The sequence below is a fragment of the Glycine soja genome, chromosome 3 (genome assembly GCF_004193775.1).
Source record: "Glycine soja cultivar W05 chromosome 3, ASM419377v2, whole genome shotgun sequence".
Taxonomy (NCBI): Eukaryota; Viridiplantae; Streptophyta; class Magnoliopsida; order Fabales; family Fabaceae; genus Glycine; species Glycine soja.
Window position 1 is genome coordinate 7653390 of NC_041004.1, and position 19812 is coordinate 7673201.

Consider the following 19812-nt stretch of genomic DNA (forward strand, 5'->3'; position numbering starts at 1 on the left):
TAATACATATCTGCATTAAGATGTTGTATGCTTTGAGTTGTAAGTTATGAATCGTATAATCACACGATTATAAGACCCTTTAAGGGCGACGAGTTAATGCGTGACGAGTATTATGATGAGAACCACTATAAGGACCCGACGAGTTTAATCACAAGCGTGACGAGATAAAATTATTTTGAGAACAATTGAGGAGTCATGTGTTTTGTACAGTTCATAAATAGAGTCTGTGTGCTAAAATGTTTTCTTCGGAGTCTAGGCCTTGGGGGTAAATATACCCGATTTGAGTGCTCCTTTAAGCCTGTGTTGATCCCACATGGTTGAAGCATTCTCGCAAAACAACATGACCCTGACTGGTCTCCCTATGATTTTACCTAGTGAGAGTGACATGACTTACTAGTGTGTGATTTGTCTTGTCATGTACTCCTAGGAGCCCGACGAGGTTTTCCACTGACATGGTACTACTGTGACGTCCTCTACCCCATACATATATGTACTAATAAAAGGAAAAGAAATCATAATTAATTAAAAAAATTTAAAACACATTTAAATAAAATCATTTCTACAAGGTAAAAGGCTTGCATTCACTTTCTTTTACATCATATTCAAACTTGTCCAAATAAATAATAAAGTCATCTCGACTCAAACAAGGCCACCTAACACTTCATACAATTAATATAGAAACCTGTATCCCAATGTCACATCCTATCAGACCATTGTGTCCCGACGTCCTTCAGCACAAGATTTCTTAAAGCAATTCACCTAGTCATCTGCTCCCCCGAACACAAAGTTCAAGATCATCACATGATCCAAACACAAACAACACACAGGGAGTGAGTTATCACATTTCTAACTAATAGAGAAACAAGACAACTAGATATACATATCATATAAATGAAATATAACTTACTTAAACATAACTCACGTAATTCCACCACTTTGTCATTTAAACTTCACTTTTCAATCATCAATTACATTACACATGAATCACACACTTCGATCAAAACATAATAACACATCAATTTCATAATAAATAATTAGCAAGCGTATGCAATAGTTATGCTAAGACTCAAACCTATATGCAATGTGGTACCATGTTAGTGAAAAACCACCCTAGGACACTTAGGAGTACATAACAAGACACACCACAACATGGGTATGTCAGGTTACTCTCACTAAGTAAAATCATAGGGAGACTAGTCAGGGTCACGTTGTTTTGCGAGAATGCTCTAACCATGTGAGATCGGCACAGGCTTAAAAGAGCACTCAAACCGGGTATATTTACCCCCAAAGCCTACACTCCGAAGAGTCCATCAGGGCTTCTTCCTCCTGATTCAGGTCTAACCCCTAAAATAATTTTTTTGCATGTAGACATTGCTCATGAATTATACAATACCCACGACTTCACACTCGTGTTTTAAACACGTTTAACATATTGCGCTACAATTTAACATTGGTTCCTAAATAGGAAACCTACACTTTCTCTTTAACACTGGTTCCTAAATAGGAAACCTACACTTTTTTCTTTAACACTGCACATCAACACTTTTCTCAATATAACATTGGTCAGGTTATTGTATAATTCACACAACTCACAACACAAGTAATGTCACATCAAGTGTTAACCACACACTTATTTACAACTAAAACTTGTTCACAATTTCACATCTCATAATATCACAATCCACCATCACACGTTTATATGTATATCACATATTAACACATATTCAACTTTGCACTTATACTCAATTTCAATAACAATATTATAATCTCAAAGCAACATGTTATTCCACAATTCATCACAAATTCAATTTATAGACACTACTAATGAATTATACAATACCCACGACCTCACACTCCTGTTTTAAACACGTTCAACACATTGCGCTACAATTTAACACTGGTTCCTAAATAGGAAACCTACACTTTCTCTTTAACATTGCGCATAAACATTTTCTCAATATCAACACTGTTCGAGTTATTGTATAATTCACAGCTTACAACATAATTATTGTCACATAAGTGTTAAACATACACACTAATTCACAACCAAATATCATGCCCACAATTTAACATCTCATAATGTCACAATCAATCATCTCATGTTTACATGTCTCTCGCAAATTGACACATTCCACTTTGTACTACTCAATCTCCATAAGAATATTATAATGTCATTATAATAATTTATTACACCTCATAACTCATATACATATCATACAGTAATCATATTTGCATGACACAATATATATATATATATATATATATATATATATATATATATATAGTAAATCAAGCTACATTATTTTTAATCAAAAGAGTTTTTATAACAATTAATTTTATATTACATCAAAAGAAATTACCACTAGGCATTAATCTTATAACTTTCTTTAATTTATTATTTTAGTATTACAATAAATATATATACATAACATGTTGATCATCGTTGTGGAAAATTAGAACAAGATAATAATTTGTATAAAATAAGTCATTGAATAATAGGGGTGTTCGTGGTGCGGTTTGGGCGGTTTTTTCGGTTTTTTTTTTAAATTATAAAATCTTATTTATAATCATAATAAAAATTAACATGTTGTAGATCTAAATATTCCTTAAGAAAATAAAGTATAAAAACATAAAACAGTCAAATAATTCAAGTAATTCATAAAAATATGCTAAAACAATAATTCAAGTAAAACATAAAAACATAAAACACTCAATAGATCCAAATAATTCATAAAAATCTGTTACAACAATAATTCAAGTAAAACATAAAAACATATGAATAATGATTCTAATCTTCCAATTCTTCATCCTTAGTCTCCAATAATTGCATGTCAAACAATCCAAGCCTTCATTCTTCATTCTGCAAAAATTAAAACAGTCAAAGAATTAATATTTCTTTTAATACTCAATCAGTACTCAGTACTATTATCTTTGAATTGAAAATGTAAAGGAAATGTGTCATCCAAATCCAAATCCAAATCTATTCATGCTTCATAGAATAACTTTGACTAGAACAACAAATCATGTCATACAAACACCTTCACATACTAATCAAACATAAATTTTTGCAAATCTCCCCTACAATAATTTTTTTCTTGAAAATCTCCCCTAACCAGCAACATATATATAGTTATATACTACATGACACAATCGATCCTTTGTAAGTTGATTAGTAATCTTATCATCAAGATCAAAGGCAACAATCCAGTTATCCAAATCCAAGAAAAATATGATATTTCAGCATCTCCCACCATTCAATTGCAAAATCAAGACAACCCATGAACACCAAATTGAATCCTTAATCACACTTATATATAAAAAAGAGAATAATTGATGACAAAGTGTGACCTTTCTTGACCAGTATCCCAGATTTGAATTACCTCTAATCAGATTCAACATCTGAATTATCTTCAGTCAATTGTGGGATTGGTTCCATTTCTAAAAATATATAAAAAAATTTAATTAGTATGAATGAAAAATTACACAAAAAATAATAAACAACTAGAAGAGTTTAAAATAAAAATAAAATACCTTGTTCAAGATTATAAAATTCATCCTCGAACTCTTCATCCTCCATTGTCAATGGGGAAGATCGACACCAATTTTGTGTACAAACTAAAGCTTCAACAATTTTTGGGGTAAGAGAACTCCTGTAACAACTAAGCACTCTACCTCCAGTGCTAAAAGTTTTTGTGTAATCAGTAGTGTGTAAGTGAAACGCAACACAGAAATAAGTGAAACGCAAATAGTGAAATTGAAACGCAATTCGCACCTAATGGATAATGTCACACATATTAAAATAAAAATTAAAAAAAATATATAATATGTAAATATGCGGTTTGGTTCGATTTGGTTTAGATTTTCAGCTAGAAACCGAAACCGAACCAAACCGCTCGGTTTCTATAAAAAAAAAACCAAACTAATCCAAAAACTCGCGGTTTGGTTTGGATTTCAGGTTTTTTTTGCAGTTTGCGGTTTTCCGTTTGGGTTGGTTTGGTTTTGAACACCCCTATTGAATAATATTATTTAGAATTTAATTCACGTTAATAAAAAGAGTTCAATTTTTTAAGGGTTCACACTCAACACAAGAACACATTAATTTCATAGCAATTTCTCATTGGGACATCAACTGGTTTATCAAACATATATAATTCACAATTATAATTATAAGGATAAAATAAAAATTTACGGAAACACCCCAAAACCCATTCCAATTGATACTCTAAAGATCCCTACACATGTTTTCACTAATCCCCAATTGTGAATAACTCATCCCTCACCTCGATGTAGTCACTCAAGCGTTCTCTGTTATCAATTGTGGCATTTTTAGTGCTCTCTAGAACTCCTCCTTCGGTTGCTTTGTTAGGGTTCCCAAACATTAGAGAAAAGGAGAAGGGATTGAAGCCTCCATTCCGTGGTCCTACGTGTGATGCATCTTTCTCCATTCACAGTCATTCTTTTGTAAATCCCAACGGTGAAGGTGTGAGGAATTAAATCGCGAACCACATATTAAAATTTCACGACAATCCACATATCGAAATTGAGAGTAAAAGGAGGCATCATCAATGTGAAAACTCACCTAACACGTCTTTATTTATAGCTAGAGGTACTTATAACTTATTATTTACTCTATTTATTTATTTTTATTATTTTATAAAAAAGAAATCTATTTTATTCCCTATCAAATGAATAAATAAAATACCTTTTTTTTCTCTCAAACCATTATTTTATTTAATAAAATTATTTCTCCTTATTTATTTAATTCACGAAAAATGGGATGTTACAACTACATTGCATGTAGGATTGAATCTTAGTGTATCTGTTGCATAACGCTTATGTATTGATTGATATTGATTAATTTAGTGATATTGTGTTTTCATCATTGAGTACGTGAATGGTGTAAAAAATGAATGAGACGTGTTGTGATGTGATGTTACACAACAAAGTGGAGGAATAACGTGAGTTATGTTTAAGTAAATTGTATCTCATTTATATGATATGTATATCTGTGTTGTCTCATTTCTCTCTATTAGTTAAAAATGTGATAACTCATTTCCCGTGTACTATTTGTGTTTGGATCCTGTGATGATATCGAACTTTGTATTCGTGGGAGCAGATAGTTAGGTGAATGACTATAGAGAAACTCATACTAGACGACGCGGGAACACAATACTCTGATAGAATGTGACATTGGAGTATAGGTTTCTATATTAATTGCATGAAGTCTTGGATGACCTTGTTTTAAGCAGAGATGATTTTATTATATTTATTTGGGCAAGTTTTATTATGATGTTAGAAAAGTGAATGTGAGTCTTTTACTCTTTTGAAATGCTTTTATTTAAATGTGTTTTAAATTTTTTTAATTAATTATGATTTCTTATTCCTTTTATTATTAGTACATATATGTGTGGGGTAGAGGGTGTCACAAATGAGCTTTAAAGTTTAGCTCTATAAGCTGATTATTTAAATGTTATGAAAGATAATTGGTTAAATTAGTTATTTAATCCTTTAATTTGTTTTTTAGATTCAATTTGGTCCTTTAATTTTTTTTGTTCAATTTGGTCTTCTAATTTTTTTAAATCAATTCAATTTGGTCCTTAAATTTAAATAGTAAGAAATCACACTTTGTGAAGATTCAAAATCGTCACTAAATGGTTTTAAACCACCACAAAATGAACATTTTCCAAAAAAATGAATTAATTTTAGAAATTGGATGACCAAATTGAACCCAAAAAAAAACTAGAAGATCAAATTAAATCACTTTTAAAAATTAGAGGAACAAATTGAATTTAAATAATAAATTAAAGGACAAAAAATTAATTTAACCAAAATAATTCAATGGAATTGAATCAGTTGCTTCAAGTGGTACATGCATAATTTTTATTAAGATTTTGAGATTGAGTCTTAGGTATCAAAAACATTCTCTTGGGAGAGTTAATTTTACCATAGATATTTTGAATTAGAACGTAGTTGTTTTAAAAATAAAAGCTTATGTTTTTAGTTTCTCAAACTAGATAGTCTAACATAAGAGTCTAGTTCGATTAGTTAAACAGAATTGTGATTGTTGTAAAGTTGCTCATATTATCTTCAATTCTTACCGATCAAATAAAAAACTAAAGGGTATTTTTTTTGTCTCCTAAATAAAAATTTATATTTTTTTATTCCTTAAAATCAAAAACTGTTCTTTTTAATTCCTTTTCCCAAATAAAATTTTGCATTTTTTTAGTCAGGGAGTGAGGTATGCTTTTTGGGAAGGTGCAAAGAAGATATGACGTAGGCAGTTATTTAGTAATCTTGCTAATAGGTTGACCTTTGTTTATGTCGTTAAGTAAACATAGAAATAAAAGGATTCAAACAGTTCAAGGTGAAATTGTTCTCAATGGATTTGTGTTAGTGGTTAATTTTTAATTTTTTTTGTTGGGGGTTGGGGTATCCCTGCTAAATGTTCAGTTTGGAACCAAATGAACAGGAAATATAAGATTCATCTGGTGGTTGAGAAGAAGAACCTAAGGGTAAAAGGAGAATGAGGAGAGATTGCCGTTTCAAATGCTTCCACTAACATTTGGCAATTAAAAAAAAGAAAAGGAACCAAATGAACAAGGGACATCTGAAATCCAGATTCCCCCATTGAGACAAGTGCCAATAATACGATTTGGTTGGTCAATACAAGGAAATAACAAGCATTCTTCCAAGGTTCAAGACCAATCTAAGTCACAAAATCTCAAGCCTTAACAAACAAGCATTGCTAGAAACTTGATTCTTCAAGTACATGAACTTACATAATTGCTTCATCCATGGGTTAAGTCGAGTAAGCCTCTTCTTAACATAAATCTCGAATATATTTAGAGTTAAACACAACGCAGCAATGAGTTCAGCACAAGTGGTTTCATTCATTAAAACCAACATGATTCTAAAGATGAAGGTGAAGAAATCTTATTAACTTAAACAGTAAGTAAAACTAAAACCATTGGGGCACAAGGTCTCAAGTCAACACACATGATATTAAAATCCAAAGATTGATTACAGAGTTTAGTCACTCACGGCTGAGAGTGAAAAACTATAAGAACAAAGAAAACTAAAACATTAGAATTACTACATTATTGCTTACTCCGAATAAAACACATCAATACAAACTTTAGCAAAAAGGATATTAAAATATATGAATTATCATAGCAGCTTTCACTATCATTGTGACGTCCTGAAATTGTACTTCCATCACCTTGCAGTGGCAGAATTGTTTCGGTGTTGATCAATGCCAGTGACTTGTTTCACTTATCTTCTTATCGTATTTTTTTTGTTAATTCAGCTTCTAGCATCATGTTAGGCCTATCCTCCAGTCACCAGTAACAGACTAACATGTAATTCGTGGCTAAGGTTCTACTATGTAGTGATGCAATCGGCAGGGACAGTGAATCCTTTACCACAACATGCAACTTTTATGCTATTAATATCAGTTGTTTGCCCATGGAAAAGAAATAATATCACTTTAAGAACCTGTGGTTAAATTTTGTACGAAATTATGTTAATACATAAGCACAACTAAACAACTTTTGAATCAATACTCCTTTGGTAATGAATGTACGTACTTGCAATCAAATTGTGCGTCAGTGCAATATTTTCAGCTGGCTCAATAACTTTCACCGGCCATTTAATGAGGTAATGGTTAACTCATCATTTGAAGTCATTAGGTCTAGATTAAAGCTTAATTTTCCTTCATCCAAAGTCCTGCTTTGAAAGAAACCAAGCTCTTTTGGCTCAACCAGTTCCATCTCACTCCCTAACATTTGAATTACTGATGTCATGGTTGGTCTATCCCCAGGGTATTGTTGCAAGCACAAGAGACTAACATGGATGCATCGCAGTACTTCTGGGATAACACACGAGTCCTTTATGCTTGAGTCAATCAACTGTAAAGCATTTTTCTCTTTCCAAAGTGTCCATGCCTGAAACATAAAAGAAGAGAAAAAGGTTAATTATTTATGTTCAAACTCTGGCATAAATAAATAGTAAGTTTTTGAGTCTCACATAACCAACAAGGCTATTAGTCTGGTTTCCATCACAAAGAGCTTTATTTTTTATCCCACATACAATCTCCAACAATAAAATGCCAAAGCTGAAAACGTCCGATTTGATTGAAAATAGTCCAGCAACAGCATATTCTGGGGCCATGTATCCACTACATGAAACAATTAGAGAAAACAATCACGACATACACAGAAAAAAAGTGTAGTAATGTAGTATAGTAAGACAGACACTCACTAAGTCCCAACTACTCTTTTTGTGTTTCCTTCAGTTTGGTCTCCTCCAAAAGCTCTTGCCGTTCCAAAATCTGATATTTTTGGATTTAAATTTTCATCAAGTAAAACATTACTTGCTTTGAGATCTCTATGAATAATCCTTAATCGGGAATCTTGATGGAGATACAAAAGTCCTCTAGCAATTCCAAATATTACGTGGAAGCGCCGGGGCCAATCCAGTAATTTACCTTTCACTTGATCTGTTTTTTGTTTTTTTGAAAAGCAAATATGTTGTTTAGTATTTAGATATTCAAGATTAATAAGCCTCTAAATAAGACTTTAAGTAAAACAACATAAGTTCACCTAATATAGGCAGGCATTATTCATATTACATACCAAAAATGAAGGTGTCTAGGCTGCCATTAACCATGTATTCATATATTAGTAATTTTTCTTGTTCTTGAAAGCAACAGCCAAGGAGCTTTACAAGATTTCGGTGTTGAAGCTTTGCAATCAGTTTTACTTCTGTTGTGAACTCATTTATTCCTTGTCCAGAGCTAGTTGATAGTCTCTTGACAGCAATTTGTCGCCTATCCACTAATTCTCCCTGCATAATTGCATTCATTCGAGAATATGTTTTCTATAACAACAAATCAAACAATGGCACATCCAGGGTTACTTATCTGTTAAGTTCTTAAATATTGAATTACCTTATATACAGGTCCAAAACCACCTTGTCCAATCTTATTATTCAACGAAAAATTGTTGGTGGCAGTAATGATAGTTAGCAGATCAAACAATGGCACATCCATGTCATCTATGTGACTTTCAATGTTCTCTTTTGTCTTTGACTTATCTAGACAAGGAAGAAAGGAATAAAGCAGTCAATGATATAATGAAACATGAGGAAGGATTGGAAGAGGTTAAATCTGCAATATTCAATTAGAGAAGGAAACAAAAAAATATATTGTGTGCACTCAATTTCTTTAATATGTAGCAAGTTGAAACTCCGATCATTAAACCAATATGAGGTTCATGGATATGCTAAAAGGCCACCTGGCCTCAAATTCCCCGTTAAGGTATGACTACACTACAGGTGCTTCCTGATAATTTCAAGCATTTCCAATTTTCAATTTTACAACTTCTCTCTCTCTCTATATATATATATAAAGAGAGAGAGATAGAGAGCTATCGTGATTTTAGTGACAAAAAGTTATGTTCCTTCTGACTCTGTATATGACAAAAATGTAAAATAAAAGTGTCCCACTAATTGTGGTAGCAATTAGTTTTTGTTGTGTCCATGTCGGGGCAGAGATCTTCATGGTTGATTTTCATCAAACACACAATCAATCTTATTATTTGTAACAAAGCAAGCAATGAGAGATCTAGATCATGCACACAACTTTCATGACTTCTCTGGGAAAATAAATCATAGTATTTTGTGAGTTTTATTTCTATGCCTCAACATTGTTAAACCTCAAAAACTATGAAATTCTGTCCAAGAGACACAGAACAGAACCCTGCTATAAGGCCACTAAACCTAGATTTTAAAGGATACTCTAAAAGACTAGTAACAGCATTTGTCAAGGGTATTGACGACTAGCAGAATTTCCATTTAAAATATGATATATATAGAACTAGTCACCCATATTTTTAAGGAAATGTGAGAAAAATTTTACCGGCAAATTTCCTTCTGCAGACGAAATAAATAGCAAGCGTCACTACTAAAGTTGCAGCAACGGAGGTTACAATTATTATTTTAGAGTTCCTCTTGTGCCTGATAGACTCTTCATGGTTGAATTTGATCAAGCAAAACAACAATGGTTAAATTCCATATTGAAGGACCAAGCTTATATTCTCAAAACATGATTGAAATTCTGGTGAGAAGAATAATAAAAGGATTAATTGGAAAAGTTAAAAAAGTATTTACCTAATTCTGACGCAGGCAACCTTATATATAGACTCTGCCCATTCTCTGGAACTGGATACAGTTTGATGTCAAATAAATCACCAAACCACATAACACAGCCACTGCCTGCTCCACTTATATTTGAATTGGTATATGCCATGCAGGAACAATTATTCAAGCACTTGGTTCTGCATTGTTTTAGATCAATGGTCTCATCCACAAATGTATCTTTAGTATCCGGCACTTTCAAGCCATCCACAGGTACAAACCCATCACTGAGCTTATCTCGGCAGCTAAGTGGATGTTTCTGGACACATCCTTCAGACCAGTCCATTGAGTTCCATTCCTCAGGAGACTTAGGCTTGAACCCATTTAAACATTGACACATTGGTAATACAGAAGTGGTGCAATATGTATTGGCTCCACAAAATCCATAATGGTCACAGTTGTCTTGTGGCATCGTTGAATATAAAATCCATGATTTCCCTGACCATACATAAAGACGACGTTCTAGTGTGGCTTGGTTAAGTACCACTTTTGATATTGAACCAGTCTGCTTTAGGCTCCATCTGTAATAAACCTCTTCCTGGTTGGAGACAAACTCGTAATGGTAAATGGGGTTATTAGGCTTCATAAGTGGCATGCCACTGAAACGCAAGCCATTCCATGGTCCAAGTCTATGGTACTTTTTTGTTCCATTCATCATATAGACCTCAGGATAAGGGTGCAGGGTAATGCCTAAAGATAAGTCTCCTTGGGTTGGATCATCATCACTCTTCCAAGCTACCAGGCAAGTACTAAGATTTCTTTTGAGGTCCCATCCAATCTTCATTCCTGGCAGCATAGTATTAGAAGGGTAATCAAAACTTTGCCACAGATATGCATCTTCCTTTGCTCCATTCTCATCTCTTATCACAAGATTGCCAGAATCCAAGAGCTCTGCCACCGGATTCCACACCCTTTCTGGAGAACTTGTGCTCCAAACAATAGTGTTGTTGTGTGTAAGGACCAAATTGCCAGAACTGTCTAGCTTCAAAATTGGAGAAGAATCCTTTATTGGGATGCTACTGTTTGCAACCCAAACCATGTTCTGAAGTGGAATATTCTTGTACCAAATCCCAAGGTAGATTTTGTTCGGATTTCCAAGATTGAAGAAACCGAGTTCGAAGATTCCACTTGGGGAAACTAGGGTCTTTCCGTAACTGAGGGACTGGGATTGTGTGATGGATGAAGTTTCTCCTGCTGTGAAAACTATGAGAGATGAGAAAAACAGTATATAAACTATGATACTCATCAGAAAAAGAATAAACTTCATTGAGTCCTAAGCTTCACAGTTAGATCTTAAAACAGCCATGCTGAAGACTAAGAAAACTTAAACCACAGAATATATATAGGAGTAACAAAATTTACTAAGCAAACCAAAGTAATGCATAAGCAATAATGGAGTCGAATTGGGGTTATTCTCTAACTCATTATGAAAACCATTAAGACTTACAAAGGCACAACCAATAAAATGGCATCAGCAGTGCTGAGAATAGCACAATTTTCATTGTAGAAACGTCAAAGTTTCACTGACAAATAGCGTTTTCATTGATGCTCTTTTCCATCTTGACAATAGCAATTTGAACTCTATGACATAAGCCGTTCAATAGAATTTTCGGTAGACTTTTATTTTGTGGTTTACGGGTTTGGTTGCAGTCTCTTTAGTCTATGTGGAGACCACAGTCTTAAATATTGCGGCTCTTAGTCACTGTCCTGGTAAATTACCCTTTTGAGACTTCTGAAAAAAGACAATGTTAAAGTCAAAATGTAGCATGGAAAGTTTGGCCATAGTTTCTGGTCAAGAACGGAGTTGACTTCACTGGCTATTAGAAGTTTTTAAAAATTATACTTCTACCTGAAAAAAATTATAACTTATAAGGTTTAGTTATTCTGTAATAATTTTTCATTTTAGTCTATGTAGTTCAAAACATTTTCTATAGTTGTAATTTTTCAAGTTTCAACAACTAAGGCCATTGTTTGAAATAATTGTGATCTAACTCTCTTAATCCACATCCATCTCAGATGGCATTAGACAACTTTAGACAGTGAAGACAGAAAGGTAAAAATAATTGTAAGTTGTAACTACTATGTTTTAAATATGATGAATGCTAAAAACATTATCTCTAACACTAAAAAAAAAAAAATCTAACTCATTTAATCCTCATCCTTCTCAAATGGCATTAGACAACTTTAGACAGTGAAGATAGAAAGGTACAAAAAATTGAAAGGTGTACTATTATGTTTTAAAATATGAGGAATGCTAGGGATATTACTCTAAATCTCTTTCTAATCTAACTCATTTAATCCACATCCTTCTCAAATGGCATTAGACAACTTTAGACAACACAGATAAAAAGGTAAACAAAAACTGTAAGTTGTAAATATTATATTTTAAAAAAAGGTACATGATAATTTAAGTTCTTAAATGTGTAAGCTTGTGACAATTTAATCCTGAAGAATAAAAATCTTGATTTAGTCTCTTTAAAAAGTGCGACAATTTCGTCCTTGTAATTGTTGCACTTTTTACATATTTAGTGGTTAAATAAGAATTTTCAATCTTTTAAGCACTAAATTGTCACTAATTTACACATTGGGAGCCAAAATGGTCATTTATCATTTAAATTGTCATGTCTAAATGAAGAGAAAATCATTAAATGAGACTTGGAATCTAGTAAAATTAATTATTTCTAATAAATTTTAATCATAAAAAAGTATTAAAATAAGAGTGTGAAAAAGAGTGTCTAACATTATGCTTTAAACTAGACTTAAATATTATTTTAATCCTTATAATTTAATGTTTTTTGTTTTCCTCTTTACAAAAAAAAAAATTCTTTTAATTCTTGCAAATACATAATTTGCATGAATTAAAACATAATTTGCAAGAACTAAAAAACAAATTTTTTATTCTCCCTCTTCTTCTCTTTCTCCTCATCAATGTTTCAAAATTCAAATACTCTCTGAATGTTTCTTGGTCGGGAAGCTCAGGACGACAACGGCGTCCGTGCTAACAAAGGTGCTGTAGTCAGCGGTGTCTCCGGAGCTTCTACCGGCGGTGAAGTCTCCCTACACGGAGGAGCAGCCAAGAATGTTTGACCGCGACGACAATCTTTCGTCACTTGCTTCACTGCAGACGCACCCCTCTCATGCATAGCTCTTTATAAAATTTCATTATTTTTTAAAAATCAGTATTTTTTCATGAAAATTAGTTGGTACAATCCCTTTTCTCATTTTAGAATCATTAAGAATTTCATAATGTTTTGATTAAAAACTAGTTTGGAGAGCGATTAATTATATATATTATATATAAAAATTACCAATGGAAACTACATTATATTAATTAAAATCCACATCCAATCTTTTATTTAATTTAAATAAGAATAGTTAAATATTGTTTCTATAATAAATTCAGAATAATATATATCTTATACATGATATATTTCATCATTAATTAAGAATATAAAATAAAAATAAAAATAATTAAAATACATAAATATTTTATTTTTTGAAATATAATTTGCCAAAAATTATTCTAAATATAGAGTTCAACTAAATTCTATATGTAATTATAAAAACTTTTACCTAAAACTCTTACAAGAGGTTATTTGACCATTGAATTATTAAATTAATATATCAAGTGAAAGACTAAAAAAATGAGAAGAATTTAAAAAATATATGATGAAACTAGAATTATAAATGATTTATTTTGTCTTTTTGTTGACAATGAGTCTTTAACCATTGATGAAGCTATGGAATAAAAAAGGTGAAGACAAGTCATGGAGGAAGAAATCAATGTCATCAAGAAGAATAACACTTGGAAGTTATCAAAACTTCCTAAGGATCATGAAGCAATTGGAGTCAAGTTGATGTTCAAGATTAAGAAAAATGTCAAATGAGAGGTGGAAAGATACAAAGGAAGGCTTGTTGCTAAAGGCCATAAGCAATACATGGAGTTGATTATGATGAAGTGTTTGCATTGGTTGCTCGTATGGAATCAATTTGTCTTCTTGCCTCTTTAGCAGCTCAAATGGGGTGGAGAATTTTTCGACTTGATGTCAAATTGGCCATCCTAAATGTCAAATTGGCCATCCTAAATGGGGTGGACAATTATGTTGAACAACCAATGAGTTTTTTCGTCATAGGGAAAAAGAGAAGGTATTGAAATTGAAAAGGCATTGTATGGCCAGCTAAAGCAAGCACCAAGGGCATGGAATAACCACATTGACAAATACTTTCAAGATAATGGGTTTCCTCGTTGCAAAAATGAGTATGCTCTTTATGTTAAAAAAATGATAATGGTGATATTCTCATTGTTTTTCTTTATGTGGATGATATTATCTTTACCAACAATAACCCATGTGGGTTAGGGCCAAATGGGCCACATATATAAATGGCCCACAAGGCCAAAAAGCCAACAAAGCCTTGTGGGCTAGGGCTGGTCCATAGGCAAAAAAAATTGACCTTTTTTCTAATTCTCATAATTCAAAAATTTATTTTAGTATAATACTTCTTTATTTTTGTATAAGAGGTTGGCCAAAATCGATCAAAATTAACCCTAGTCAATGTTAACAAAAAATAACCTTTGCCAAAATTAACCTTAGTCAAGGTTGGCCGAAAATAACCTTGGCCAAGGTCAGCCTAAAATAACCTTAACCAAGGTCGACCAAAAATAGCCTTGAGCGAGATCAACCAAAATTAACCCTAATCGAGGTTGACCAAAAATAGTTTTGGTAGAAGTCGACCAAAACTAACCCTAGATGAGGTTGGTTGTAATTAACCTTAGTTCGGTGAGCCAAAAAGAGCCCCGTCGAGATTGGCTAAGAAAACCCTTGGCCTTGATCAGCCGAAAACAACCTCAACCTGTGACACCCTCTATCCCACACATATAGGTACTAATAATTAAATAAATAGGAATGTAGAATTAATTAAAACTTTTAAAACACATTTAAATAAAAGCATTTCAAAGGGTAAAAAGGCTCATTCACTTTTCTAACATCATAATAGAACTTGTCCAAATAAATAATAAAATCATCTCGGCTCAAAACAAGGTCGTTCAAGACTTCATGCATTTAATATAGAAACCTATACCCCAATGTTACATCCTATCAGAACATTGTGTTCCAGCTTCCTCTAGCATGAGGTTATCCATATTCATCCACCTAACCATCTGCTTCCATGAACACAAAGTTCGAGACCATCACAGGATTCAAACACAAATAGCACCCGGGGAGTGAGTTATCACATTCCTAACTAATAGAGAGAAACATGACAACATAAATATACATATCATAGAAATGAGATACAACTTAGTTAAACATAGCTCACGTAATTCCACCACTTTGTCGTGTAACATCACATCACAACACAACACATCTCATTCATTTTCACATCATTCCGTACCTAAAGATCAAAACACAATATCACTAAGTCAATCAATATCGATCAATACACAAGCGTTATGCAACAAATACACTAAGACTCAATCCTATATGCAATGTGGTACCATGTCAATGAAAAACCTCATCAGGCGCCTAGGAGTACATGATAAGACAAACCACACACTAGTAAATCAAGTCACTTTTACTAGGTAAAATCATAGGGAGACCAGTCAGGGTCATGCTGTTTTGCGAGAATACTCCAACCATGTAGGATTGGCACAGACTTGAAGGAGCACTCAAACTGGGTGTATTTACCCCCAAGGCATACACTCTGAAGAGTCCGTCAGGGCCTCTCCCTCCTATTTCAGGTCCAACCCATAAAACATTTTAGCACACAGACTCTATCTATGAATGGTACAAACCACATGACTCCTCAATTATTCTCAAAATAATTTTATCTCATTGTGCTTGTGATTAAACTCGTTAGGTCCCCATAGTGGTTCCCATCACAATACTCGTCGCGCATTAACTCATCGCCCTTAAAGGGTCTTACAGTCGTGTGATTGTATAGTTCATAGCTCACAACTCAATGCACACAACATCTCAATGCACATATATATTACAAGTCAATACATACTCAATTTATCACATACACTTGGTCTCAATCACAATGGTATAATCCCAAAGTAGCATGTTATCACACCTCATGAATCATATACACTTTACCTATGAACTATGCAATGCACACAACTACTCAATTGTTTTCAAAATCATTTTAACTCGTTGTGCCTCAAAGTGATTCAACTTGTCGGGTTCCCATAGTGGATCCCATCACAATACTCGTCGTGCAAAAACTCGTCGCCCTTAAAGGGTCTTACAATTGTGTGATTGCACAGTTCATAGCTCACAACTCAATACATACAACATCTTAATACACATGTATCTCACCATTCATCATAGGTTCAATTTGTCACTTACTCACAATTTCAATCACCATTTCATAATCTCAATATAACAATTTATACAAAAATATTTCTCAAAACATGGGGAGTAAAATCCCTCAAACAATTTCACACAATCATATTAAAATCAATGAATCAAAATCATAGGCCAAAAACACGAAAACACCAAAAGCACTCAATTTTATCAACCAATTCGCATTAGGACATCAATTGGTTTGTCAAAAACAACAATATCGTATTTTATCGCAAGCATGTGAACACGCCCATGGAGGGTAACTTGAAATTGTCAAAGCTCGATGGTGGCAATAAGGAAGATCATACTTCGTTCGAAATTGTTGTAGGAAACTTGAGGTACTTAACATGTACAAGGTCAGATGTTATGTATGTGGTTAGTGTTGTTTGCTGCTTTATGGAGTATCCTACCCCTACTTATATGAAGGTAACAAAATTCTTTGTTACCTTCAAGGTACACTTGATTTTGGCTTGTTTTACTCATCTTCTAATAAGCTAAGTTTACGAAATTTTGTGATAGTGATTTTGTGAGAGATGTTGATGATAGAAAATAGAACTACCGACTTTGTGTTTTTTTATGTGTGATTGTGCTTTTACTAGGAACGTTAATAAGCAAGTCATTGTTACACTTTCTACTTGTGAAGTTGAGTACATAGTTGCAACTTCTTGCATATGTCTAAGACGGTTGAAGGAGTTTAACATGGACCAAGAGAAAAGTATAAAGATTCATATGGATAACAAATCTGCTCAAGTTCTTGCTAAGAATCTGATGTTTTATGAACAAAGCAAGCACATAGGCACAATATATCATTTCATTAGAGAATGTGTTGCACGAAAAGAAGTAGAGTTAGTTCATGTGAGAACACAAGATCAAGTTGCAGATATTTCACGAAACTCCTCAAATTTGAAAATTTTATAATATTGAGTAAGAATTGGAGTGTAAAAAATTTGTAGAGACTTTTCTAATTAAGGGGGATGCTAGAAATAATAATTAGAAATGAAGGATTGTGAGTTAGTGTTAGAAGATGAAGGGGTGTGATTTAATAAGCATTAAGGAACACTATTCCATTGTAATAGGTTATTGACATTATACCCATTTAGTATCTTAAATGAAGAGTTGTATAATGGTTATGGGTTGCACTACTATAAATAGAGTACCAAACCATGTAACTTGTATGCCACATAAGCCAAATGAAATGGAATCACCTTTATTCTCTCTTGTCTCCTCTTTTTATTTTTCGAACATTCTCCTTGTTCTTTGAGATCTATGATTTGTAGTCACATCAACTTGAAATCACTAGCATCTCCTACCAAGATTCTTATACAAAATACAACATAACAAGGAAGACTTGTTGAAGAACTTTTCACCAACCACAAAAAGAAAAGAAAAAAGCAAGAAGGCTACAAACCCCAATTCCTTATGAAAGTTATTGCATTGATTGGCTATGCCACATACTTGCACCAAAGGGAAGATATATGGAAATAGACCTAGGAGTTAAAAAGTTGTAATGTTCTATTTTTTACTTCAAAGAAAATTAAATTTGATGCACGTCGTTCATACATGATCACAATTGTATGTATGTGAATGAAAAAAGTCTATCATTATACAACTAATAAAGATATGGTTAAAATAGATTTGTAATTCTTAATAAATACTTTAATTTTGTGATTGTTGTTTAATAAAAAAATTCTTCATTTTTGTGTTTGCAAAAAAAAAAATATATTTATCCGGAAGCAAACACAAAACCCAAGTATATATTAAGGATTGAAAAAATATTTTGTTGGACCTTGTGGCCTCAATAATCTTAAGAGGGATATGCTTAGAATGCAGAAGAAGCAACAATAATCAATTTAACAATGTTCTTTAAACATGCAAGACACAATTGATTGCAACAAAATAAATAAGATAAGGGAAGAGAGAATGCAAACATAGTTTTATACTGGTTCGGTCACAACCCGTGCCTACATCCAGTACTCAAGCAACCCACTTGAGATTTCCACTATCTTTGTAAAAATCCATTTACAACTTCTGAACCACACAGGGACAACCCATCCCTTGTGGTCAGGAATCCTTACAACTCAAGAGACCCTCGGTCCCTTAATCAATTTCATTGAGTAAGAAGAATGGAAGAAGAATTCTCTCTTCAAGAGAAGAATATTACAATGAAGATCCATGGATGAACTCTTAATGGATTTGCAAGTGTTTGCCCAAGAGTTCTTGAGAGAGCATTTGACAATGAAGTTCTCTTGGAATCTCTCTCATTTTCTTTTGAGAGAGGATAAAACATTTTGGCCAAGCAAAACTCTCTCATTAAAATTCGTGCCCAAGTCACCTATTTATAGGCCTTTGATGGCCATTCACAAATCTAATGAAAAGATGTGACTGTTGGCAGATTTTCTGAAAACTTTCCACTGGTAATCGATTACAATGTTTGTGTAATCGATTACACAGTTATAATTTGAAGGGTTATGACTTTTGAATTTGAATTTCTAAAGTTCCGTTGCTGGTAATCGATTACAGACATATGGTAATCGATTACATGTTGAAAATTCAAATTCAAAACATTTTTCAACAGCTATTTCTCAACCTTGTCTTCTGGTAATCGATTACACTTCCTGGTAATCGATTACCAGAGCCTTGCATGTCTCAAAAGCACTTTGTTTTAAGGCAAGGCTTGGTCTTTAGTGAATCTTGAAACAAGGCTTTATTTGTTGAAGCACTCTTGAATTATTCTTGAAGCAAATGCTTATCATTTGAAGCAGCCTTGTTTGATTCTTCTTTGGCATCATCAAAATCATGTATACATACATTCACATTCTCCCCCTTTTTGATGATGACAAACATGTGATTTCTTTTCGACATCATCAAAGCTTGCATGATTCACATTCTCCCCCTTTGTCAAGCAAATTCTTTTTGATATCATCAAAACATGCATGATTTACATATTTTAGTCTAAAGATATTTCATTATTGTGATGTCCCTATCACTACTAAAAAAAGTCTATTTTACGATGCAGTTTCTACGATAATCGCCAGATAACCGTCTTAAAAAATAAGGCGGTGGTATTTTTGTAAATCCCAGCTTGCTATACGAAGACAGTTTTCTAACACTGTCTTCAAATGTCCTATTTGACGACGGTTACTTATAAAACTGTCTTAGCATCCACTGCATCATAAACCCAATGGCCTTTTTTGCAATTAAGTGAAAATAATTTAAGACAATTTCAAGATACACCGTCTTTGAAGGCAGAGAGACAAAGATGGTTATCATATAA

General features: G+C 33.0%; 1 protein-coding gene across 3 annotated transcripts; it reads right to left on the reverse strand.

Moving 5' to 3' along the window:
• Positions 1 to 6982: 6982 nt before the first annotated feature.
• LOC114406107 (G-type lectin S-receptor-like serine/threonine-protein kinase At4g27290) lies at positions 6983 to 11814 on the reverse strand. Of its 3 annotated transcripts, none has more exons than XM_028368684.1 (9): positions 11642 to 11814; positions 10168 to 11388; positions 9917 to 10024; positions 8948 to 9093; positions 8634 to 8844; positions 8260 to 8497; positions 8026 to 8176; positions 7587 to 7943; positions 6983 to 7494 (listed from the first exon to the last, which is right to left on the reverse strand). In XM_028368684.1, exons 1-8 carry the CDS (start codon positions 11694 to 11696, stop codon positions 7638 to 7640), a joined length of 2436 nt encoding a protein of 811 aa, XP_028224485.1. In that variant the 5' UTR covers positions 11697 to 11814; the 3' UTR covers positions 6983 to 7494; positions 7587 to 7637. The 3 variants fall into 3 exon arrangements, with proteins under 3 accessions (XP_028224485.1, XP_028224486.1, XP_028224484.1); XM_028368685.1 differs by having other exon boundaries at positions 10168 to 11385; positions 11642 to 11776; XM_028368683.1 differs by lacking the exon at positions 11642 to 11814 and having other exon boundaries at positions 10168 to 11614.
• Positions 11815 to 19812: the final 7998 nt, after the last annotated feature.

Excerpts from the sequence above, each read along its gene's own strand:
- LOC114406107 (XM_028368683.1), bottom strand. The coding sequence starts at position 11,461 with ATGAAGTTTATTCTTTTTCTGATGAGTATCATAGTTTATATACTGTTT. Across the intron at positions 10,025-10,167 it reads GTTGCCTGCGTCAGAATTAG|AGTCTATCAGGCACAAGAGG; the intron begins GTAAATACTTTT and ends TCAACCATGAAG. Across the intron at positions 9,094-9,916 it reads CTGCAGAAGGAAATTTGCCG|ATAAGTCAAAGACAAAAGAG; the intron begins GTAAAATTTTTC and ends TTCCTTGTCTAG.